General features: G+C 37.7%; 1 protein-coding gene across 1 annotated transcript in view; it reads left to right on the forward strand.

The window, feature by feature from the left end:
• LOC136319148 (butyrophilin subfamily 2 member A1-like) overlaps positions 1–25,958 on the forward strand; it is a 51,853-nt gene that overhangs the window by 20,356 nt on the left and 5,539 nt on the right. The window contains exons 7-16 of the mRNA XM_066252546.1: positions 5,499–5,519; positions 7,323–7,343; positions 9,207–9,227; positions 11,318–11,338; positions 13,234–13,254; positions 17,298–17,318; positions 19,538–19,558; positions 21,005–21,025; positions 24,924–24,944; positions 25,809–25,829. Of these exons, the coding sequence (XP_066108643.1) occupies positions 5,499–5,519; positions 7,323–7,343; positions 9,207–9,227; positions 11,318–11,338; positions 13,234–13,254; positions 17,298–17,318; positions 19,538–19,558; positions 21,005–21,025; positions 24,924–24,944; positions 25,809–25,829 (210 nt within the window). The remainder of the gene's footprint in view (positions 1–5,498; positions 5,520–7,322; positions 7,344–9,206; positions 9,228–11,317; positions 11,339–13,233; positions 13,255–17,297; positions 17,319–19,537; positions 19,559–21,004; positions 21,026–24,923; positions 24,945–25,808; positions 25,830–25,958) is intronic.

Here is a 25,958-nt window from a genome sequence, read left to right on the forward strand (position 1 = left end):
AGCAGTATTTTTGAAGCTTATTTTACACATATATCTATATCTATATCTATATCTATATCTATATATATATATGGACTATAAGTATGTATTTATTCACGTAACTGTACATGTAGTTAATGAAAGTATAAATGATATTTGTTCAGATGTGTGTATAAAGAGAATATCTGCATATATTATTTACAAATATATAAGAATCTATATCTATAACTATTTAAATCTCTGCCACTTATCTACAGATAGAGTCAGAGTCAAAGAATATATTAGAGAATAAGGACATTTCATTACCCTGATACCTCCCTGCACTTCTTATTTTCTGGAGAACTTTAAAGAAAAATTTGACTTAGCTTGTCACTGATGGTTTTGTGAGCGTGTTTGTGTGTGTGTGTTTAGAAGCATCTGATTGATTAACTTTACATTCTCATCTTTAAACAAATTTAAATTGACATCATGTTGTTTCCATTGATATTTACATTATATTTTCTGTTTTATTTTACAGAATATCGTCAGAGGAAATATGGTAGATATCCTGACAATCTGTCTATCCTGCACAGGATGCTTTTTCTTATTTCTTGAAGATTTATTTAGAAAATTAAATGTAATGATTCGACAATAATTAATAAGAATGCATAGTCTAAGGATAAACCTCTCTATCACTGTGGAGTGTTGACTGCATTCTGCCCATCACCCACATTCCTATCATCTTCCTTCACTGTACTTGGTGTCTTTAGTATTCTCTGCCTTTTTATCTCTGTGTTGTCTGTCTGCTCATGTTTCCTGGCTGTCTAGACATCTGACCCCATGTTTTGTTGTTGGGTTTCTCCACTGTTGAGTGATGTTCACTGCTGTCTCCCTCAATTTCACTGGTTCCCATTCCTTCTTTTTTCAATTCAAGCCATTATTGCTTATAAACATGCGCATTCTCTGTCCTCAGAGATTTGCTGAAGATTCATTTAGATGTTGGTGAAACTAACTTATAACAATGCTTTGAATCCATGCAAACATAGAACCTAGTCAGTAATTTTGAAGTTTGAGGTTCTATTATTATGCAATTGATACTTACCCCAAACATTATGAGATAAGAGAAGATGGCATGATTGCTGAATTTATTAAGCCAGAGTCACATCTGGGTCTTCAAAGGAACACCCGAACCAGGGAATATCTTGAATTGGGTAACACTGAGGAAGTCATATCAGGAACCCACATTTGCTTGTGACTCTGCAGACTGTTTTCTAGGCAGACTCTTGCTGAAGGGGGTGAGTGTAAGTTGAAGTTCACTGTGGGCGCCTTTGCACACAAATTGTATGCTGAGAAGGCAATATCATGTATGGTTTAGATAAACAATTAACCATGTATGATTGTGTCTTTTTATAGAGATACCATGTTGAATCTGATTTATGAATGTTGGTCAATTTATAAAATTTTAATTTCAAATTAACTGTCACGGCAGTATTATTACTTTTTTTGTATTTTTATATTTTTCCAAATTGAAAAGAAGGGAAAGCAAAAGGATACCCTCCCACAAGTGACCAGCCAGGATGTACCTGGCATCCCCTACTAGGAACAGTGTTCTGCCAATCTGGGCCATTGCTACACTGCAATCAGAGCCATTCTAGTGCCTGAGGTAAAGGCCATGAAGCCATCCTCAGCGTCCCGGCCAACTTTGCTCCAATGGAGCCAGGGCTGTAGAAGAAGAAGAGAGAGACAGAGAGAAATGAGATGGGGGAAGGACTGAGAAGCAGATGGGCACTTCTCCTGTGTGCCCTTGACAGGAATTGAACCGGGGATTTCCACACACTCGGCTGAAGCTCTATCACTGAGCTAACTGGCCTGGGCCAACAAAGTATTATTGAAGCTTAATTTACATTAGCATATATAGATTATAAATTTGTAAATGTTCATGTGATTGTACATGTAGTTTATGAGAGTATAAAACATATGTCTTCAGATGTATGTATAGAGGGAATATCTGCACATGTTATTTGCAAATATATATGCATCTATATCTATATCTATTTAAATGTCTCTCACTCATCCATGCAGACAGACAAATCAAAGAACATAATAGAGAATAGAGAGATTTCATCACCCTTGTACGTACGTCCACTTCTTATTTTCTGGAGAACTTTAAAGAAAAACTTGACTTCTCTTATCTCTGATGATTGTATGTGTGTGTGTTTAACAGTATCTGATAGATTAACTTCACATTTTCATCTTTAAGCAAATTTGAATTGTCCTCATGTTGTTTCCCTTTATATTTACATTCTATTTTCTGTTTTATTTTACAGAATATCTTTACAGAAACTATGGTAAATATCCTGACAATCTGTCAATTCTGCACAGCATTCTTTTTCTTATTTCTAAAATTTTATTTAGAAAATTAAATGTAATGGTTTAACATTATTTAATAAGAGTAAATATGCTCCAGGTAAACTACTCTACAGCTTTGGACTATTTATTGCATTGTGTGGCCATCACCCATATTCATATCATCATTCGTCTTTTCTTCCCCCTCTCCTGGGTGCCATCACCTGTGAGGCTCTTCCTCCTCCCCAGTGTACAGTCTCCTTCCTCCTTCTCTGGCTTCTGCACTTCTCCCAATGAAGTGTCTTCCTCTCTATTTCCCTAATCCTTCCACCCTTTCCCATTTCTGTGTTTTTCATATCATGTTCTGCTGTTTTCATAAACGTTATCTTTCTCTGTCTTTTAAATGTCACTCATAGTTTCATTATAAAGTTGGTGAGGAAAAAGGAGTTAACAGAATAAGCATATGGTTTTCATTCAATATGTATTAATTGGCATACTTCCTTTACTTGGGTCCATCATGGGTTCTCTGAATGAGAGCACATTACTCAGTCTGCCAGGATGCTATGTTGATTTTTAAGATTTGAGAGAACACTTTAAAGGTATGAAGTCCTTTATCCACTTTTCTTTCAAACATTGTGTAAATATTGCAGTTATTCATCAGTAAAGTGTGAGAAGGTTACTCACTCTTCTACTCCCCTAAATCACATTGCACAAGTGTTTACACGTATGTATGTTTACATGATTTTGCCTGGAACTTGGGGCTGTTTTTTTATCTCCCGTGAATGTAATTATTCTTCTTTTTCTACATTTTCAATCACCTCACTATTTTCATTCTATATTTAAATATAGCTTAGTTGTATTTATTAGGGTAATGCTAGTTAATATAATCATACAAGTTTCATGTTTCCAGCTCCACAAGACATCTCTGTGCATGACACTGTGTGTTCACTCACCCAAGTCATGTCTTCATCCTTCTCCACTTATGCACCCAGACCTTCCTCCACTTACCTCCATCTCAGCAATCACTTATTGAATATATTAGGGTGATTTGCTTAATAAAATAAGTTTTAGGTGTACAATCCTATAATCCTATCAGTATATTTTTTTGTGTATTCATGAACCCAATAAAATCTCTTTCCATCACCATTTATTATCCCATTTACATTATCTACCTCCCCCGCCCCGTTGCCTCTTGTAAGTCCCATACTGTTGTCAGGATCAATGATTTTTTTTTCTTTGCTTAATTCTTTCACCATTTTCTCAAATTCCCAACCCACACCCTCCATTCTATCTGGAAGCTGTTAGTTTGTTCTCCATGTCTATATCTCGGTTCCTGTTTGTTAGTTAATTTACTTAACTAAATTCCACACATACAAAAAATCATATGGAGCTTGTCTTTTTATGACTGGCTTATCAGAACATAATTATCCAAGTCTGTCCATATCGTCATGAAAAGGAAGGAGTGCCTTCTTTTCTTCAGCCAAGTAGAAATCCCTGTGTAAATGGATCACTGCTTTCTTACTCATTCATCTACTGATGGGCACCTACACTTCTTCCAAATTTAGGTTATTGTGAATAGCATTGCAATGAACATAGTAGTTCATATGTTCCTTCACACCAGTGTCTCAGGTTTCTTCAGATATAGTCCCAGAGGAGGATCCCTGGGTCATAAGACAGTTGCAATTTTAATTGTTTGAGGAACTTCCATACTGTTTGTATACTGGCTATACCGGTTTACATTCCCACAAACAGAGTATGAGGGTTCCTCTTCTCCAGATCTTTATAACACTAGTCATTGCTTTGTCTTATTGGAAGAAGCCATTCATTATAACAGGTGTGAGGGGCTATCTCATTGTGCTTCTAATTTGTAGAAAGGAAGTCAATTGCAATGGAGAAATTAACATGTAATTGTCCAAATAGTGGATGTACACAATGACTAACCCTCCTTCAGAGGACAGCTTTGGATGTGGATCTCGAGTCTCTTTTACTTGCTTCAAATACATAAAACTCTCTTCCCACAATCACATCTGGGTCTTCAGTACAACACCTGAAACAGGGAACATCTTCAATTTGGTAGCACTGAGGAAGTCATATCAGAAACCTACATTTGTTTATGAGTCTGCAGACAGTTTTCTAGTCATACACTTGCTGGAGGGATGAATGTGAGTTCAAGGTTCCTGTGGGCCACTTTACACACAAACTGTATACTGAGGCAGCAATATCATGAAGTGATTTGCACACTTAACAACATATGGCTGTGTCTTTTTATAGAGATACCATGTTGAGTCTAATATATTCATGAATATTGGGCAATTTTTGAAATTTAAATTTCAAATTAACTGTCAGTATTATTGTTAATTTTTATTTTTATATTTTTCCAAAGTAAGAAGGGGTGAAGGGAGGGAAACAGATAGACTCCTGCCATGTGCCCAACCAAGATGCTCCCAGCATGTCCTACCTGGAGTCGTATTCTGCCCATCTGGGCCATTGCTTCACTACAATCAGAGCCATTCTAGCACCTGAGGTGGAGGCCATGGAGGTATCCTCAGCACCCGGGCCAACTTTGCTCCAATGGAGCCTTGGTTGTGGGAGGGGAAGAGAGAGACAGTGAGAAAAGAGAGGGGGAAGGGTGGAGAAGCAAATGGGTACTTCCTCTGTGTTTCCTGGCTGAGAATTGAACCCAAGACTTTCACACGCCCAGCTGAAGCTCTATCGCTGAGCCAACCGGCCAGAAAACAGGAAGTATTATTTTGCTTATTTTTGATATGCATATATGAATTATAAGTTTGTATATGTTCATGTGAGTGTACCTGCTATTGATGAGAGTATAAAGGACATTTGTTCAGATGTGTGTACAGAGAGAATATCTGCATAAGGTGTTAGCAAATATATATGCATTTATATCTATATCTATTTATACCACATTATATATATGAAAGAAGCAGAGTCAAGGAACATATTAGAAAATAAAGTACATTTCATCACCTTTGTAAGTTTCTCAGCTTCTTATTACCTGGAGAATTTTTAAAAAAAAAAATTGACTTCTGTCACTGAAGTGTGTGTGTGTGTGTGTGTGTGTGTGTGTTTAACAGCATCTGATTGATTAACTTCACATTCTCACCTTAAACAAATTTGAATTTTCTTCATGGTGTGTCCCTTGATATTTACATTATATTTTCTGTTTTATTTTACAGAATATCCTCCATGGAAAAATGGTAAATATTCTGACAACCTGTCAGTCCTGCACAGAATGATTTCTTCATGTTTTTAAATTTTAGTTAGAAAATTAAATTTAATGATTTGACATTATTTAATAAGAGTAGATATGCTAAAAAAAAAAGAGTAGATATGCTCCAGATAAACATCTCTATCGCTTTGAACTATTGCTTGCATTGTGTGCCCATCACCCATATTCATATCATCGTTTCTCACCGTACTTGCTGTCTTTAGTATTCTCTGCCTTTTTATCTCTATGTCATCTCTCTGCTCACTACTTCCTGGCTGTCCTGTCATCTGACACCATGTTTTTAGTGTTTGACTTCTCTGCTGTTGAGGGATATTCACTGCTGTCTCCCTCACCTCCACCCTTTCTCATTCCTTCCTTTTCCATTTCATACCATCGTTTCCTATATACATGGGCATCCTCTGTCTTCAGAGACTTGCAGCAGATTCGTTAAGATGTTGATATAACTTATTTATATCAGTCCTTTGACTACATGCAAACATAGAACCTAGTCAGTAATTTTGAAGGTTGAGGTTCTATTATTATGTAATTCATTCTTTCCAAAAACATTATAAGAGAAGATGCCAAACTTAATGAGTTTAGTATCTCTAGTTACCGTTCTTTCAAATTCTGTGTAAAAACTGATACCATTCATTTGTTCAAGTGTGAACTGATGGTCACACTTATACTGCCTTTGAACATAAAATTCAGAAGTACTATCTAAATATATTTTGTAATTTTTCCTGGCTTTTAAAATATATGCCAACCCTATTAATTGTTCCCTTTTATATATTTATAATGACACACTTCTCAAATTGGCTAATTTCACTTTCTTTCAAATACCTTTGGAACAATTTTTCTTGTAAAGAGAGGACAAACATATCTTTCAATTCTGAAGATTTTAAATGAACAATACAAGTACTATTATCTTGCAGTGTTTCCAAATAATACGTAATAGAGATATTTAGTTAGATATTCTCCCTTTCAAATGAAAATTTCAATTATAATCTTGAGGTTAATATATTCAACTTCACTTAGTTGTATTCAACTTTATTTTTAGACATGCATTCTAGGAAGATATCTCTTTAAAGTACAGAGCAGGTTTCATGTGAGTGATGCAAGAAAAACTGTTTTGGGTCTGACCAGGTGGTGGCGACGTGGATAAAATGTTGGCCTTGGATTCAGAGGACCCAGGTTCAAATCCCCAAGATTGTAAGCTTGAGCACAGGTTTATTAGTTTGAGTGATGGATTGCTGGCTTGAGTGTGGGATCATACTCACTGGCTTGAGCAAATTGTCATTTGCTAGGCTGGAGCCCCCCGGTCATGGCACATATAAGATGGGAATCAATGAACAACTAAGGTGCTACAACAAAGAATTGATGATTCTCATTTCTCTCCATTCCTTTCTGTTTGTCACTCTCTCTTTCTCTCTTTCAAAAGAAAAAAAAATTGACAGTTTGAATGGATGAGTGAACCTACTATAACTTCTGTGTCACTGTGATGCACCTTAAGCCAATCATAAGTAAATACGTATGAGATAAAGATCTAGGTGATCTCTGACACTATTTTAACCTTTACTCTTTATTGACTCACTTGAGAAATGTCGCTTATTTTTCTCAACTTTCTAAAAATATAATTTTCTGCAGATTTTTATGTTTTGGTTTGTTTTCTGCTTATTCTCTTCCCGTTATATTCATTGCACCAATTTACTTTGAATTGGCCATTATCAATTGATCTTAATTTTTTGTGTTTGTTATCCTTATATTTATAAAATTTTTCTATTATCTTTTTCAGATGAATTTCAACAGGAAAATGGTAACTTTTCTCAGACTGACACTCTTTTACTGATATATTTCTTAGAAAAGATTTTCCTTGTGACCTTCCTTAATAATCTAAATCATTACCCTCCAATATTTTGTTCATGAATTGTAAGTTTTGTTATTTCATCAATTTATTTCTGTTTCATAGAATGCTCCCATATTCACCTATCCATTCATCCTCCACGTCCACCCTTTCAATTACCTTTTTTTGATATATTTTCTTAAGCTTCTACTATCTTCCAGAAGATTACTATAATTTCACATAAATGTTGGTGAAATGAGCAGAATTAGCTTAAGAAGAATGTGCTTGTTTTTGTTCAAGAGATCTTGTAGAAACTTTCTTTACCTGGATTCTCCGGCATGTTCTCTGGATATGGATTGCCCATTGCTGTGCACATGATAACATTCTAATTCTTAAGAGAAGATATCAAATCTCAATGTTTTTGATTGAAGATCTTCCTTCTATTGAACTTCTAGGCATACTGACCATACTGTAGTCAAGTATAATCTTGAGGCTTGCTGTTCTACTTCCCTGAATCATGTTCTCAGTGATCCAAACTATTTAAATATTTTCACATGATAGTACCTAGAAATTTTTTCTTTTCAACCACAGTGATCATTCTTCTTTCATTTGTATTAATGGAATGATTAAATCACTAAATTGTTCTTCCTTTGAGATCTTTATACATACATTTTTCACTGAAATCAATCTCGTATCTCTAACAGGTAGGGTGTTTCTATTCTAAGACATTTCTACACACTGTCTGGTACTGCACTCCAAAATTTATGTAAACTTTTATGTCTATACATGTCATTTGATATTTTTAAAATTATAGAAATGATTTCAGTGGAATAGATTTTGAAGATATATTCTTTATTTATGGAATAGATCTGACTTGCTGCAGAAACAACCAATAGCAGATGTGGGGCTTTCCCTGTCTCTTCCTTATAGTTTGTAGAAAAGCTCTCATACATGTGTGCTTAGACACTTTCTTTCTCGCTTAAGAGAATGGTATAATAAGGAACAGAGATAAACAGTATATCAGTCAGAGTATGGCAATCCTATCTCTCTCCTACATTCAGCACTCATGATAATTATATAAACTTCATTCAGGACTGAGTTAAAAGAGACACTCAAATACAGTACAGTTAAAAATCAATACGTGGTCAAAAACATGGAGGAAGCAGCACCCAGCCCCCTGACCCTGTGTCACTGGGAGGAGCTGTGTGTCAGTGCTCCTTCCACAGTGTGGTGGCCACTCTGCACCATGTCGCTGCCACAGAGTGAGACTCACTAATGTGTTTAAAAGCTTCCGAAGACCATACAAAGCTAACAAACAGAATAACAGGAACATAAATATCTCAATTACATCAAGAATATTTCTAGTCTGTCTTGTGGTGGCGCCATGAATTGGGCGTTGACCTGAAATGCTGAGATTGTCAGTTCAAATCATTATCTTGCCTGGTGAAGGCACATAGGACAAGCAATGTACAACTGAAGTGAAACAGCTGTGAGTCAAATTATCTCTCTCCATTCCCTCCTCTAACTGTAAAATCAATATATTCTTTTTTAAAAGAACATTTTTGTAAATACCCACCATAACTTATATTTTAAAGTTTTATATTATGTTACTAAATTAACCCCATTTAACTTATTTTTATTTACTGTGAAATACCTCTGGGCAATGGTCAGCTCTGAGCCTTTGTGTGTGTGGAAGGGGGATTCATGGGAGATGTGTGTGTGTGTTCATCTGAAATATGTTAGGGTTCATTATAAATGGGAATTTCTTAGTGAGTTCAATTATTTTTGTGCTCTGTAGCCCATGACATTGATTTTGATTTTTTCTTTTTTTTTCAGAGAATTTAAAGAGAAAATTAGGTAAAATTTTCACATAAATGTTGGTAAGATGAAGAAAATTAGCTTAAGAAGAATGTGCTTGTTTTTGTTCAAGAGATCTTGTAGAAACTTCCTTTACCTGGGTTCTCTGGCACGCTCTCTTGCTATGAAGTGACCATTGCTGTGCACACGATGACATTCTAATTCTTAAGAGAAGAGATCAAATCTCAATGTTTCTGATTGAAGATCTTTCTTCTGTTGAAGCTTTAGGCATACTGACCATGCTGTAGTCAAGTGTAATCTTGAGGCTTTCTATTCTACTCCTACACTCAGCAATCATGAGATCCAAAATATTTGAAAGTATGTATTTGTATAGATTTTTATACCTTTGTGTTCATTATAGATAGTATTTTATGCATGAGAACCAAGACATGAAACAACCCCTCAGGAATATTAAGAATAGAGCTATCATGTGAACAACAGACGCATACAGGAGTCTGTCCCTCTGCCTCCCACCACCCCTTCTAACTTCAGAAAAATACAAAAATACAAAGAAAAATAATAATACTGCCCTGACAGTAATTTGAAATTAACATTTCAAAAACTGCCCAACGTTCATGAATATATCATGAATACTCATCATGGTATCTCTATAAAAAGACACAATCATACATTGTTAAGTGTTTATCTAAATCGCTTCATGATATTGCTGCCTCAGCATACAATTTTTGTGCAAAGTGGCCCACAGGGACCTTGAACTCACTAATCCCCCTTCAGCAAGAGTCTGCCTAGAAAACAGTCTGCAGAGTCACAAGCAAATGTGCATTTCTGATGTGACATCCTCAGTGTTAGCAAATTCAAGATGTTTTCTGGTTCAGGGGTTGTATTGAAGACCCAGATGTGATTGTGGGAAGAGAGTTTTATGTATTTGAAGTAAGTAAAAGAGACTCGAGATCCACATCCAAAGCTGTCCTCTGAAGGAGGGTTAGTCATTGTGTATGTACACTATTTGGACAATTACATGTTGATTCCTCCATTGCAATTGACTTCCTTTATGCAAATTAAAAGCACAATGAGATAGCCCCTCACACCTGTTAAAATGAACACAAAGGTACAAAAATCTATGCAAATACATACTTTCAAATTTTTTGGATCTCTACCCAGAAGAAGGACCAGTGATTCAAATGATAGCTCTATTCCTAATATTCCTAAGGAACTTTCATGCTGCTACTATAGTGGCTATACTGGTTACACTCCCGCCAGCAGAGTATGAGGGTTCCTCCTCTCTAAATTCTTATTAACATCAGTCATTGCCTTGTCTTAGTGGAAGAAGCCATTCATTCAGGAGTGAGTTAAAAGAGACCCTTAAATACATTACAGTTAAAAATCAACCCGTGGACAAAAACATGGAGGACGCAGCACCTGGACCCCTGACCCTGTGTCACTGGGAGGAGCTGTGTGTCAGTGCTCCTTCCACAGTGTGGTGGCCACTCTGCACGATGTTGCTGCCACAGCAGTGAGAGTCACTGATGCCTTTAAAGAATCTACTGACCATACTAAAGCTAACAAACTGAATAAGAAGAACAAATATATTTTGAAGAGACCAAGAATATTTTAAGCCTATCCTGTGGTGGCCCCGTGGATAGAGTGTGGACCTGGAACACTGAGGTCACCTGTTCGACCCTGGACTTGCCCGGACTCGGCACACAGGGCAGCAGCTACAGCTACAGTGAAGCAGCTATGAGTCCACACGCTTCCTTCCTGCCTATGTCCCTTCTCTTAGTAATATTAATAAATAAATATTTTCTAAAGAACAATTCCTTTATAAATTAAACACAAAAAAGTATAGTTTAAAATTTTAATATTATTTTCTTAAATTAAACCTGTTTTTCACCTTTTTCTTTACTACAGAATACTTCTGAACAATCGTGTGCTCTAAGTCATTTAGTGTGGAATGTTGGGGTGGGTGCATGTGTGATGTGGTGTCTGTGTGTGTTTGTGGGTGTGTCTGTGTGTTCATCTGAAACGTGGCTGGATTAATTTTAAATTTGAACTTATCAGTATATTTAAATTCTCTATGTGGTCGTTTCGCATGAAATTGACATTTATTATTTTCTTTTATTTCCCCCCAGAGGAATTTAAGAAAACATTAGGTAAAATTATTCATATCCCCTTACTCTTGATCCACATGAAAACATCTGGGGTTTTTTTCTCTCTTTTACATTTCCAGTCTTTTTATCCAAGTGCTTTCTGTTGTCCTGTCCTCCTCCTGGATGTCTGCTGTCCTCACCCCTGGGTGTAAGACAGCACTTCTCCTGTGTGGAGCTCTGTCCCTTTCTGCTTCCTACCTTCCCTTTTTTTTCCATTCCTTCTTCTGTCATTTCACACAATTATTTCCCTGTAAACACTGGCTGCTTCTCCCTTGCAGTAAATTGTCAAAGTTTCATTAAGACATTGATGAGAGTATTTTGCAGACAGACACATGTTTTTTTTTTTTTTTTTTTTTTTTGCATTTTTCTGAAGCTGGAAACAGGGAGAGACAGTCAGACAGACTCCCGCATGCGCCCGACCGGGATCCACCCGGCACGCCCACCAGGGGGCGACGCTCTGCCCACCAGGGGGCGACGCTCTGCCCACCAGGGGGCGATACTCTGCCCATCCTGGGCGTCGCCATGTTGCGACCCTCCTGGGTGTCGCCATGTTGCGACCAGAGCCACTCTAGCGCCTGGGGCAGAGGCCACAGAGCCATCCCCAGCGCCCGGGCCATCTTTGCTCCAATGGAGCCTTGGCTGCGGGAGGGGAAGAGAGAGACAGATAGGAAGGCGCGGCAGAGGGGTGGAGAAGCAAATGGGCGCTTCTCCTGTGTGCCCTGGCCGGGAATCGAACCCGGGTACATGATTTTTAATGTATACATATGTAATATGTATACATTAGTGTTTGTAATATGTATATATTCATATATATTAGGGAGTCCAATTACTCCCATATATATAATACATTATATATATATATACTAATATATATATATATTAGTTCTGGAAAATATTCAAACAAGACCTCTGTCAAGTATTTCAAGTTTGAGGGCCCATTACTACACAATTAATACTTCTCTAATCCCTTGAGAGAAAAGACTACAAACTTTCAGCATTAAGTGTCTCTCTCCATTGTTTTTTCAAACCTGTGTCATGATAAATACCTTGTATCATTCACTGGTCAGATGTGAGAGAATGGGGTATCCCTCTTCCACTCTCCTGGATAATATGACCCAGGTGTTCCAAGTTAACTGAATATTTTACTTAATTTTTTCTGGCCTATAAAAATATCCAAGTATGCAAGTGTATATTCTTTGGCATTGTTGACAGCTATTAAATGACAAATTGCACTTAAAACAATTTGCAGAAAGATGAAGTATCTTAAGGCGAATGGAAAAGTCATCCATCTCTGACAAATATTTTTTATGTGAAGGATACAAAAAAAATGTTGACCATGATGTTTCTAAAAAATACAGTTCAGTCATACAGAGCTTAATATTGTCTTTTTGACAAATGCATTCTTTAATGATGAATACAATTATATTTCTGTTTTCCTGGTTATAGTCTTTGGGAATATATCTCTCGAATGTACAGCTGGTGTCATATGACAAGTGCAACTAAAACAGTTTTGTTGAGACGGGTGCCTCTACTGTACACTTCCCACCACTGGTTAATCCCTGTCTCGTATGTGAATACATTTATTTTTTAATCTAAAAAGGATGATTGTCCAGTGTCAGGGGAATGCTTGCTATTGCATGTCCTGCAATTTCTGACCTAACACCCTCTTCATTTACTTTCTGATTTAGTTGCCTTTGCACAGGGAATTGAGGAGTTAAAACAACATTCCCTCTGATGGGTGATGTTTCCTTAGCAGCCTGATGACTCCCACTTTCACAGACATGGTGAATGTCGGTTCCTCAGTGAGATAGGATGGGAGCCCATTTCTGTTCTCCTAACTACAGGATATTGTGTTTTCACTTGGAGTGAGTTGTTTATTTCTTCCTTTTGCTTTTCAGCCGAGAGTGAACAGGAGAAAAGTAAGTACTGATAACCTCCTCCCCGTGTTCTTCCCTCACCTGTTCCTTATCCCCTGTCTTCTCTCTCAGTGACCATCTGCCTTTGTCTCAGTGTCTTAACCTTCTAACTCTGATTCGCTGCCTTTATTTAATGTCCAATTACTCCCATTATTATCTCTCTCTTTGTCTTGTTGTTGCAATCAAGGACACAGAGCCTTTCTGTCAAATGAATTTTACCTCTAAGATCTGGATGTCTAGGGACTACTAACATTCTTGAGTGTAAGTTTTCTCCAAGGACAGCTCAGGTCATGTGATTGAGAACCTCCCTCACTGTCACTTCTTTCCCTTCATCTGATTCACTTAGATTCCCTCAGGCATCAGTTAAGTCAGAAACTCAGGTACAATAAGGTTGCAAAAATAATTGGTGGACAAAAATGTTGTCCAAAGTCCTAATCCAGTAATAACTTATACGAGCAGTGTTTCAATAACTCGTGTGCAGTAGTAGAAACCCAAGGTAGAAACTTTCTACAATGTAGGTACTGCAATTAGCATTGAACACATGTATATGTATACATCCAAAAACCATTTTAAATATGACAAGTGGTTCATAGTTGTCCATGGAGAGTGAAAAGGGATCAAGAATATTTTTATTAAAAAATCTCCAGAAGCCTGACCAGGCGGTGACGCAGTGGATAGAGCATCGGACTGGGATGCAGAGGACCCATGTTCAAGACCCTGAGGTTGCCAGCTTGAGCGCGGGCTCATCTGGTTGGAGCAAAGCTTACCAGCTTGGACCCAAGGTTGCTGGCTCGAGAAAGGGGTTACTTGGTCTGCTGAAGGCCCATGGTCAAGGCACATATGAGAAAGCAATCAATGAACAACTAAAAAATCTCCAGAAGAAATATTTTAAAAATTTTATACAATTCTTTAAATATACTTCATATTCCCCATGTTAAAGGGTTTTTTAAGTTTTTATTAAGTTTATTGGGGTGACCTTGCTTAAGAAACTATGCAGGCCCTGGCCGGTTGGCTCAGCGGTAGAGCGTCGGCCTAGCATGCGGAGGACCCGGGTTCGATTCCTGGCCAGGGCATACAGGAGAAATGCCCATTTGCTTCTCCACCCCTCCGCTGCGCTTTCCTCCCTGTCTCTCTCTTCCCCTCCCGCAGCCAAGGCTCCATTGGAGCAAAAATGGCCCGGGCGCTGGGGATGGCTCTGTGGCCTCTGCCTCAGGCGCTAGAGTGGCTCTGGTCGCAACATGGCAACGCCCAGGATGGGCAGAGCATTGCCCCCTGGTGGGCAGAGCGTCGCCCCTGGTGGGCGTGCCGGGTGGATCCCGGTCGGGCGCATGCGGGAGTCTGTCTGACTGTCTCTCCCTGTTTCCAGCTTCAGAAAAATGAAAAAAAAAAAAAAAAGAAAAGAAACTATGCAGCTCTCAGGTGCACAATTCTATCACACCCCATCCGTGTGTGGCAGGGTGTTCACCACCCGTCACGTATCCTCTGTCACCCTTTTTAATTGTTTTAGAGCACTTCTACCCCATAGTGAGCTCTGAGCTACTTAGGTTATGTGTGTGTGCTCATCCTCTTCCTGATAAAATTTATTTTAAGTGCACATTTTTCAATAATTTCAATTTTCTTTGTGGTTTTTTCTCATAAAATTTATATTAAACTTTCCATTGTTTAACAATGTATTACTTTTTTATTTGGTTTATGAAGGTGATTGTTATTTTTATTAATTTTTAAATTTTTTTATGAAAATTAACCTTAACAGGGTGACATTGATCAATAAGAGTACATAGGTTTCAGGTAAATATTCTTTGATAGCTTTGAACTGTTGTTTATGTTGTATACACGTCACCCAAGGTCATATAATTTTCTGTCACCATATATTAGTTTCTTTTTTCACCCTTCCTTTCCTTGTCCTCACCTTGTCCCACCCTCATGTCCCTCCCCCGGTAACCACTTCACTTTCATCTATGTCCATAAGTCTCATTTTTATATAATTGAGAATTTCAGAATGTATCTGATACGCATTTATTCCTGATCTCTCTCAGATGACTGATACTGGGTGTCTTTAGTATTCTCTGCCTCTTTATCTCTCTGTCATCTGTCTGCTCATGATTCCTGGTTATTTAGTCGTTTGACCCCATGTTTTCGGTGTTTGGATTCTCTGCTGTTGAGTGATGTTCACTGCTGTCTCCCTCACCTCCACCCTTTCCCATTCCTTCCTTCTCCACTTCATGCCACCGTTCCCTATAAACATGGGCATCATCTGTCTGGAGAGAGTTGCTGCAGATTCATTAAGATATTGTTGTAACTAATTTATAAATAGTGCTGGAAAACTATGCAAACATAGAACCTATGCTATTCATTTCTAAGTTTGAGGACCCTTATGGTGCAATTGATACTTCCCAAAAACATTACAAGATAAGAAAAGATGTCAAACTTGCTGAGTTTAGTATCTCTAGCTACTGTTCTTTTGAAATCTGTGAAAAAACTGGTACCATTCATTTGTTCAAGTGTGAACTGATGGTCACACATGCACTGCCTTCGAACATATAATCCAAAAGCACTAGCTATCTAAATATATTTTGTAATTTTTCCTGGCTTTGAAAGTATATTCTAACCCTATTAATTGTTGTCTTTTCTGTATTTACAATGACACACTTCTCAAATTGGCAACTTTCACTTCTTTTTAAATACTTTTGGAACAATTTTTTTTTCTTTTTCTTTTTTTTTAATAATTTTATTGTTTTAATGGAGTGACATCAATAAATCAGGATACATATATTCAAAGATAACAAGTCCAGGTTATCTTGTCGTTCAATTATGTTGCATATCCATCACCCAAAGTCAGATTGTCCTCTGTCACCTTTTATCTAGTTTTCTTTGTGCCTCTCCGCCTCCCCTATCCCTCTCCTTCTCCCCCCTCCCCCTGTAACCACCACACTCTTATCAATGTCTCTTAGTCTCACTTTTATGTCCCACCTACGTATGGAATAATGCAGTTCCTGTTTTTTTCTGATTTACTTATTTCACTTCGTATAATGGAACAATTTTTTATTGTAAAGTGAGTACAAACATATTTCTCAATTCTGAAGGTTTTAAATGAACAACACAAGTACTATTGTCTTGCGATGTTTCCAAACAAAACTTAATAGAGATATTCAGTTAAATATCCTTTCTTTCAAATGAAAATTTCAATTACATTCTTGAGGTTAATATATTCAACTACACTTAGTTGTGTTCAATTTTATTTTTAGAGATTCATTTTAGGTAGATATCTCTTTAAAGTACAGAGCAGGTTTCATGTGACTGATGCCAGAAAAACTGTCTTGGGCTTGACCAGGTGGTGGCACAGTAGATAAAATGTTGGCCTTGGATGCAGAGGATCTAGGTTTAAATCCCTAAGATTGCAAGCTTAAGCAAAGGCTCACTAGTTTGAGTGCTGGATTGCTGGCTTGAGTGTGGGATCACAGACATGACCCCATGGTCACTGGCTTGAGACCAGAAGTCACTAGCTTGAAGCCAAAGGTCGCTGGCTTGAGCCCAGGTTCACTGACTTGAACAAGGGGTCACTGGTTCGGCTGGAGCCTCCAGATCAGGGCACTTATGAGACAGCGATCAATGAACAACTAAGGTGTAACAACAAATATTTGATGCTTCTCATCCCTCTCCTTTCTTGTCTGTCCATCACTCCTTCTGTCTCTCTTTCTAAAAACAAAACAAAAACACACACTTTGAATGGATGAGTGAACTTATTGTAACTTTCATGTCACTGTGATGTACTTTAAGCCAATCATAAATAAATAGCTATGAAATAAAGATCTAGGTGATCTCTGACCCTTCTTCAACATTTACTTTTTATTGACTCACTTGAAAAATATCACTTTTTTTTCAACTTTCAAAAAATAAAATGATCCTCTGACAATTTTTAGGTTTTGGTTTGTTTTCTGCTTACTCTTTTCCCATTATACTCATCTCCCAATTTACTTTAAATTGGCCAATTTCAACTGATCTTAATTTTTTGTGTCTATTTTAAAATTTTCTATTTTCTTTTTCAGATGAACTTCAGCAAGAAAATGGTAACTTTTCTCAGACTGATACTCTTTCAGTGATGTATTTCATAAAAAAGTTTTTCTCCTGACCTTCCTTAGTTCTCTAAACCATTGGTCCCCAACCGCCAGGCAGTGGACCAGTACCGGTCCATGGGCCATTTGGTAGCAGTTTGCAGAGAAAGAATAAATAACTTACATTATTTTCATTTTATTTATATTTAAGTCTGAATGATGTTTTATTTTTTAAAAATGACCAGATTCCCTCTGTTACATCCGTCTAAGACTCACTCTTGACACTTGTCTCGGTGACGTGATACATTTATCAGTCCCACCCTAAAGGCTGGTCCGTGAAAATATTTTCTGAAATTAAACCGGTCCGTGGCCCAAAAAAGGTTGGGGACCATTGCTCTAAACCATTACCCTCCCCTATATTTGCACTTTGTTCATGAATTTTATATTCAATATTTCATCCTTTTATTCCTGCCTCGTAGAATCCTCCCATGTTCGCCTCCTCTCTCATCCTTCACCTCCACCATTTTCATTCCCTTTTTTTATTTGATATATTTTCTTAAGCTTCTTCTACCTTCCAAATTATTAGTATAATTTCACTTAAAAGTTGATTCAATGAAGAAAATTAGGTTAAAAAGAATGTGCTTGTTTCCATTCAAGAGACCTTCTAGAAACTTCCTTTTACTTGAGATCTCTGCATGTTTTATGGATATGGAGTGCCCATTGCTGTGGACAAGATAACATTGTAATTCTTAAGGGGAGAGATGGGATCTCAATGTTTCTGACTGGAGATCTTTCTTCTATTGAACTTCTAGCACACTGACCATGCTGTAGTCAAGTATAATCTTGAGGCTTCCTATTCTACTTCCCTGAATCATGTTCTCAACTGATCCAAAGTATATAAATATTTTTACAAGATCGTATCTGGAAATTTTCTATTTCCAACCACAGTGAATACTCTTCTTTCCTTTGTATTAATGGAATGACTAAGTCACTAATTACTCTTCCTTTGGAATGTTTATACATATATTCTTCACTGAAATCAATCTCGAATCTCTAACAGGTAGGGTATCTCTATTCTAAGACATTTCTACACCACTCTCTGTTACCCTACTCCAAAATTTATTTAAACCTTTATTTCCTACATGTCATTTGGTATTTTTAAAATTATACTAATGATTTCAGTGGAATATATTTCCAAGATATATTCTTTATTTACAGCATAGACAGGACTTGCTGCATAAACTATCATTAGCAGATGTGGGGGATTACCTGCCTCTTCCTTATAGAGTGTAGAAAACCTCTCATACATGTGTGCTTAGATACCTTCTTTCTTGCTTAAGGAAATGGTATAATAAGGCCCAGTGAGAAACAGAATATCAGTCAGAAAATCCCAGTCCTGTCTCTCCCCTACACTTAGCAATCATGAGAATTAAATAAGCTTCATTCAGGACTGAGTTAAAAGAGACACTCAAATACAGTACAGTTAAAAATCAGCCCGTGGACAAAAACATGGAGGACGCAGCCCCCAGACCCTGACCCTGTGTCACTGGGAGGAGCTGTGTGTCAGTGCTCCTTCCACAGTGTGGTGGCCACTCTGCACGATGTCGCTGCCACAGCAGTGAGACTCACTGATGTGTTTAAAGCATCCAATGACCATACTAAAGCTCACAAACTGAATAAGGAGAACAAATATATTTTGAATAGACCAAGAATATTTTCAACCTATCCTGTGGTGGCCCCGTGGATAGAGCATGGACCTGGAACACTGAGGTCACCTGTTCGACCCTGGACTTGCCCGGACACGGCACACAGGGCAGCAGCTACAGCTAAAGTGAAGCAGCTATGAGTCCACACGCTTCCTTTCTACCTATGTCCCTTCTCTTAGTAATATTAATAAATAAATATTTTCTAAAGAACAATTCCTTTATAAATTAAATACAAAAAAGAATAGTTTAAAATTTTAATATTATTTTCTTAAATTAAACCTGTTTTTCACCTTTTTCTTTACTACAGAATACTTCTAAACAATCGTGTGCTCTAAGTCATTTAGTGTGGAATGTTGGGGTGGGTGCATGTGTGATGTGGTGTCTGTGTGTGTTTGTGGGTGTGTCTGTGTGTTCATCTGAAACGTGGTTGGATTAATTTTAAGTTTGAACTTATCAGTATATTTAAATTCTCTATGTGGTCGTTTTGCATGAAATTGACATTTATTATTTTCTTTTTTTTTCCCCCAGAGGAATTTAAGAAAACATTAGGTAAAATTATTCATATTCCCTTACTCTTGATCCACATGAAAACATCTGGGGTTTTTTTCTCTCTTTTACATTTCCAGTCTTTTTATCCAAGTGCTTTCTGTTGTCCTGTCCTCCTCCTGGATGTCTGCTGTCCTCACCCCTGGGTGTAAGACAGCACTTCTCCTGTGTGGAGCTCTGTCCCTTTCTGCTTCCTACCTTCCCTTTTTTTTCCATTCCTTCTTCTGTCATTTCACACAATTATTTCCCTGTAAACACTGGCTGCTTCTCCCTTGCAGTAAATTGTCAAAGTTTCATTAAGACATTGATGAGAGTATTTTGCAGTCAGACACATGATTTTTAATGTATACATATGTAATATGTATATATTAGTGTTGTTTTTTTTTTTTGTGTGTGTATATATATATATATATATATATATGTATGTATTAGTTCTGGAAAATATTCAAACAAGACTTCTGTCAAGTATTCCAAGTTTGAGGGCCCATTACTACACAATTGATACTTCTCTAATCCGTTAAGAGAAAAGACTACAAACTTTCAGCATTAAGTGTCTCTCTCCATTGTTTTTTCAAACCTGTGTCATGATAAATACCTTGTATCATTCACTGGTCAGATGTGAGAGAGTGGGGTGTCCCTCTTCCACTGTCCTTGATCATATAACCCTGGTGTTCCAAATTAACTAAATATTTTACTTAATTTTTTCTGCCCTATAAAAATATCCAAGTATGCAAGTGTGTATTCTTTGGCATTATTGACAGCTATTAAATGACAAGCTGCACTTAAAACAATTTGCAGAAAGATGAAGTATCTTAAGGCGAATGGAAAAGTCATCCATCTCTGACAAATACTTTTTATGTGAAGGATACAAAAAAAATATATTGACCATGATGTTTCTAAAAAATACAGTTCAGTCATACAGAGCTTAATATTGTCTTTTTGACAAATACATTCTTTAATGAAGAATACAATTATATTTCTTTTTTCCTGGTTATAGTCTTTGGGAATATATCTTTTGAATGTATACTTGGTTTTGTATAACGAGTGCAACAAAAACAGTTTTGTTGAGACAGGAGCCTCTACTGTACACTTCTCACCACTGGTTAATCCCTGACTCGTATGTGAATACATTTATTTTTTAATCTAAAAAGGATGATTGTCCAGTGTCAGGGGAATGCTTACTATTACACATCCTGCAATTTCTGATCTAGCACCCTTTTCATTTACTTTCTGATTTAGTTGCCTTTGCACAGGGAATAAGGAGTTAAAACACATTTCCTCTGATGGGTGATGTTTCTTTAGGAGCCTGATGACTCCCACTTTCACAGACATGGTGAATGTCGGCTACACAGTGAGATAGGAAGGGGTGGGGCATTTCTGTTCTCCTAATTACACAATATTGTGTTTTCACTTAGAGTGAGTTGTTCATTTCTTCCTTTTGCTTTTCAGCCAGGAATGAACAGGAGAAAGGTAAGTACCAATAAGAAGCTTCCCTTGTTCTTCCCTCACCTGTTCCTTATTCCCTGTCTTCTCTCTCAGGGGTCATCTGCCTTTTGTCTCAGTGTCTTGGCATTCCGACTCTGATTAGCTGCCTTCATTTACTGTTTAACTTCTCCCATTATTATCTCTCTCTTTGTCTTGTTGTTGCAATCAAGGAGACAAAGCCTTTCTGTCAAATGAATTTTACCTCTAAATCTGGAAGGTTTGTTGGGTTTTTTTTTGTATTTTTCTGAAGATGGAAACGAGGAGAGACAGTCAGACAGACTCCCACATGCGCCCGACTGGTATCCACCCGGCACGCCCACCAGGGGCGATGCTCTGCCCACCAGGGGGCAATGCTCTGCCCCTCCGGGAGTCGCTCTGCCGCGACCAGAGCCACTCTAGCACTTGGGGCAGAGGCCAAGGAGTCATCCCCAGCGCCCGGGCCATCTTTGCTCCAATGGAGCCTTGGCTGCAGGAGGGGAAGAGAGAGACATAGAGGAAGGGGTGGCGGGGTGGAGAAGCAAATGGGCACTTCTCCTATGTGCCCTGGCCGGCAAATCAAACCCGGGTCCCCCGCACGCCAGGCCAATGCTCTACCGCTGAGCCAACTGGCCAGGGCCTAAATCTGGAAGTTTAACGTCTCCTAAAGTTCTTGAGTGCAAATTTTCTCCAAGGACTGCTCAGGTCATGTGATTGAGAACCTCCCTCACTGTCACTTCTTTCCCTTCATCTGAATCACTTAGATTCCCTCAGGCAGCAGTTAAGACAAAACTCAGATACAGTAAGGTTGCAAATTAATTGATGGACAAAAATGTTGTCCAAGGACCTAATCCAATAATAACCTATACAAGCAGTCTTTCAATAACTCCTGTGCAGCGGTTCTAGAAACTTTGTACAATGTAGGTACTGCAATTAGAATTGAACACATATATATGTATACATCCAAAAACCATTTTAAATAACACAAATGTTTCATAGTTGTCCATGGAGAGTGAAAAGGGATCAAGAATACTTTTATTAAAAAATCTCCAGAAAAAATATTTTAAAATTTTACACAATTCTTTAATTATACTACATTTTTCCTATGTTAAAGGGTTTTTTAAGTTTTTATTCAGTTTATTGGGGTGACCTTGCTTAAGAAACTATGCAGGTCTCAGGTGCACAGTTAGTTCACACCTCCTCTGTGTGTGGCTGTGTGTCCCCAACCCAGTCACAGATCCTCTGTCACCCTTACCACTTGTGTTAGAGCATGTCTGCCCCATAGTGAGCTCTGAGCTACTTACTCAGTGTGTGTGTGTGTGTGTGTGTGTGTGCTCATCCTCTTCCTGATAAAATTTATTTTAAGTGCACATTTTTCAATAACTTCAATTTTCTTTGTGGCTTTTTCTCATGAAATTTATATTAAACTTTCCATTGTTTAACAAAGTATTACTTTTTTATTTGGTTTATCAAGGTTATTGTTATTTTTATTAATTTTTAAATTTTATTATGAAAATTAACCTTAACAGGGTGACATTGATCAATAAGAGTACATAGGTTTCAGGTAAATATTTCTATAGCATTTGAACTGTTGATTATGTTGTGTACACGTCACCCAAGGTCATATAATTTTCTGTCACCTGATATTTGTTCCTTTTTTCACCCTTCCTTCCTTTACTTTCAAGCTTGTCCCTCCCCCATGACCTTCTCCCTGTAACCACTGCACTTCATCTATGTCCATAAATCTCAGTTTTATATAATTGAGAATTTCAGAATGTATCTGATATGCATTTACTGGTACTGGGTATCTTTAGTATTTTCTGCCCTTTTATCTCTGTGTCATCTGTCTGCTCCTGTTTCCTGGCTGTCCTGACATCTGACTCCATGTTTTTGGTGCTGGGCTTCTCCACTGTTGACTGATGTTCACTGCTGTCTCCCTCACCTCCACCCTGTCCCGTTCCTTCTTTTTCCACTTCACGCCACCATTTCCTATAAACACGGGCATCCTCTGTGTTCAGAGACTTGCTGCACATTCATTAAGATGTTGGTGTAACTAATTTATAAATAGGGCTGGAAAACTATGCAAACATAGAACCTATGCTATTAATTTCTAAGTTTGAGGTCCCTTATGGTGCAAGTGATACTTCCCAAAAACATTACGAGATAAGAGAAGATGCCAACCTTGCTGAATTTAGTATCTCTAGCTACTGTTCTTTCAAAGTCTGTGAAAAAATTCGTATCATTCATTTGGTTGAGTGTGAACTTTATGGTCACACTTGCACTACCTTTGAACATATAATCCAAGAGTCCCACCTATCCAAATATATTCTGTAATTTTTTCTGGCTTTAAAAATAAATTACAACCTTATTAATTGTTCCCTTTTTATATTTATAATGACACCTTTATCAAATTGGTATATTTTAGTTTCTGAAAAATATTTTTAGATGGATTTTATATCGTATAGCGAGTACAAACATATCTCTCTATTCTGAAGATTTTAAATGAAGAACACAAGTACTATTGTCTTGCGTTGTTTGCAAACAAAACTTAATATAAACATTTAGTTAAATATCCTTTCTTTCTCTCTTTCTTTCTTTCTTTCTTTCTTTCTTTCTTTCTTTCTTTCTTTCTTTCTTTTTTTTTTCTGCATTTCTCTGAAGCTGGAAACGGGGATAGACAGTCAGACAGACTCCCGCATGTGCCTGACCGGGATCCACCCGGCACGTCCACCAGGGGGCGATGCTCTGCCCACCAGGGGGCGATGCTCTGCCCCTCTGGGGCATCGCCCCATCTCGACCAGAGCCACTCCAGCGCCTGGGGCAGAGGCCAAGGAGAGATCCCCAGCGCCCAGGCCATCCCTGCTCCAATGGAGCTCGCTGCGGGAGGGGAAAAGAGAGACAGAGAGGAAGGAGAGGGGAAGGGGTGGAGAAGCAGATGGGTGCCTCTCCTGTGTGCCCTGGCTGGGAATCGATCTCGGGACCCCTGCACGCCAGGCCGACGCTCCACCAACGAACCATCCGGCCAGGGCCATTTCTTTCTAATGAAAATTTCAATTACATTCTTGAGGTTAATATAGTCAACTTTACTTAGTTTTATACAATTTTATTTTTAGACATGCATTTTAAGATGATGTGTTTTTAAAGTACAAAACAGGTTTCATGTGACTGATGTAACAAAAACAGTTTTGGGTCTGACCAGGTGGTGGCAAAGTGGATAGAGCCTTGTCCTGGGATGTAGAGGACCCAGGTTCAAAATTTTAGGGTCACCATTTTACCACAGGCTCAATAGTTTGAGCACGGTGTTACCAGCTTGAGCCCAAATGTCACTGGCTTGAAGCTCAAGGATGATAGCTTGAGATCAAGGCCGCTGGCTTGAGGAAGGGGTCACTGGCTCAGCTGTAGCCCCCCGGTCATGGCACATATGAGAAAGCAATCAGTGAACAACTAGGTGCCGAAACAAAAAATTGATTCTTCTCATCTCTCTCCCTTTCTGTCTGTCTGTCTCTCTCTCTGTCTCTTTGTCTCTGTCACTCTTGGTAAAAAAAAAACAAAAAAAAAAAAAACCAGTTTTGAATGGATGGGTGCATTTACTGTAAAATTTCATGTCATTGTCATGTATCTTAAGCCATTCATAAATAAATATGTATGAGATAAAGTTCTAAGTGGTCTCTCTGACACTTCTTCAATATTTTTTATTTACTCATTTGAGAAATGTCATTTATTTATCCCTCTTTTGTAGAAAAAATTGGTATCTCACCAAGTTTTCAGTTTTCGTTTGTTTCCTGCTTACACTTTTCTCATTATATCCATCGTAACAATTTACTATGAATTGGCTATTTTGGACAGATCTTAATTTTTTCTGTTTGTTTCCCTTATATTTACAAAAGTTTTCTATTTTCTTTTGCAGATGAACTTCAGCAAGAAATTGGTAAATTTACTCAGATTGACACTCCTTTAGTGATGTATTTCATGGAAAAATATTTTTTTTCTTGTCCTTTAAATCATTACCAGTCCAATCTTTCCTCTTCTTTTTTTTCATGAATTTTAAATTACTTACACAATTTTTATCAGTAAAAGGTGGTAGTCCAATGACAGGTGAAAACAATAGTGCACATCCCAGAGGATAGAATGGCACTCCCTCTGATGGTGACATGTCTTCTGAATCCTAATAATCTCATTGTCGTAAATATGTGTCAATGTGCATTTTAGACTTGAGTCCAAATGTCACTGGCTTGAAGTTTAAGAATGATGGCTTGAGACCAAGGTCGCTGGCTTGAAGAAGGGATCACTGGCTTGGCTGTAGCTCCCCGGTCATGGCACATATGAGAAAGCAATCAATAAACAACTAGGTGCCGAAACAAAGAATTGATTCTTCTCATCACTCTCCCTTTCTGTCTGTCTGTCTCTCTCTCTCTGTCTCTTTGTCTCTGTCACTCTTGGTAAAAAAAAAAAAGTTTTGAACGGATGGGTGCATTTACTGTACAATTCCATGTCACTGTCATGTATCTTAAGCCACTCATAAATAAATATGTATGAAATAAAGTTCTAAGTGGTCTCTCTGAAACTTCTTCAATACTTTTTATTTAATCATTAGAGAAATGTCATATATTTATCCCTCTTTTGTAGAAAAAAGTGATATCTCACCAAATTTTCAGTTTTCGTTTGTTTCCTACTTACTCTTTTCTCATTTTATCCATTGTACTAATTTACTATGATTTGGCCATTTTGGCTGATCTTAATTTTTTCTGTTTGTTTCCCTCATATTTACAAAAGATTTCTATTTTCTTTGCAGATGAACTTCAGCAAGAAATTGGTAACTTTACTCAGACTGACACTCCTTTAGTGATGTATTTCATGGAAAGAATTTATTGTTTGTTTCTTGTTCTTTAAATCATTACCAATCCAATATTTCCTCTTCTTTTTCTCATGAATTTTAAATTAC

Source organism: Saccopteryx bilineata, chromosome 1, assembly GCF_036850765.1.
Source record: "Saccopteryx bilineata isolate mSacBil1 chromosome 1, mSacBil1_pri_phased_curated, whole genome shotgun sequence".
NCBI lineage: Eukaryota > Metazoa > Chordata > Mammalia > Chiroptera > Emballonuridae > Saccopteryx > Saccopteryx bilineata.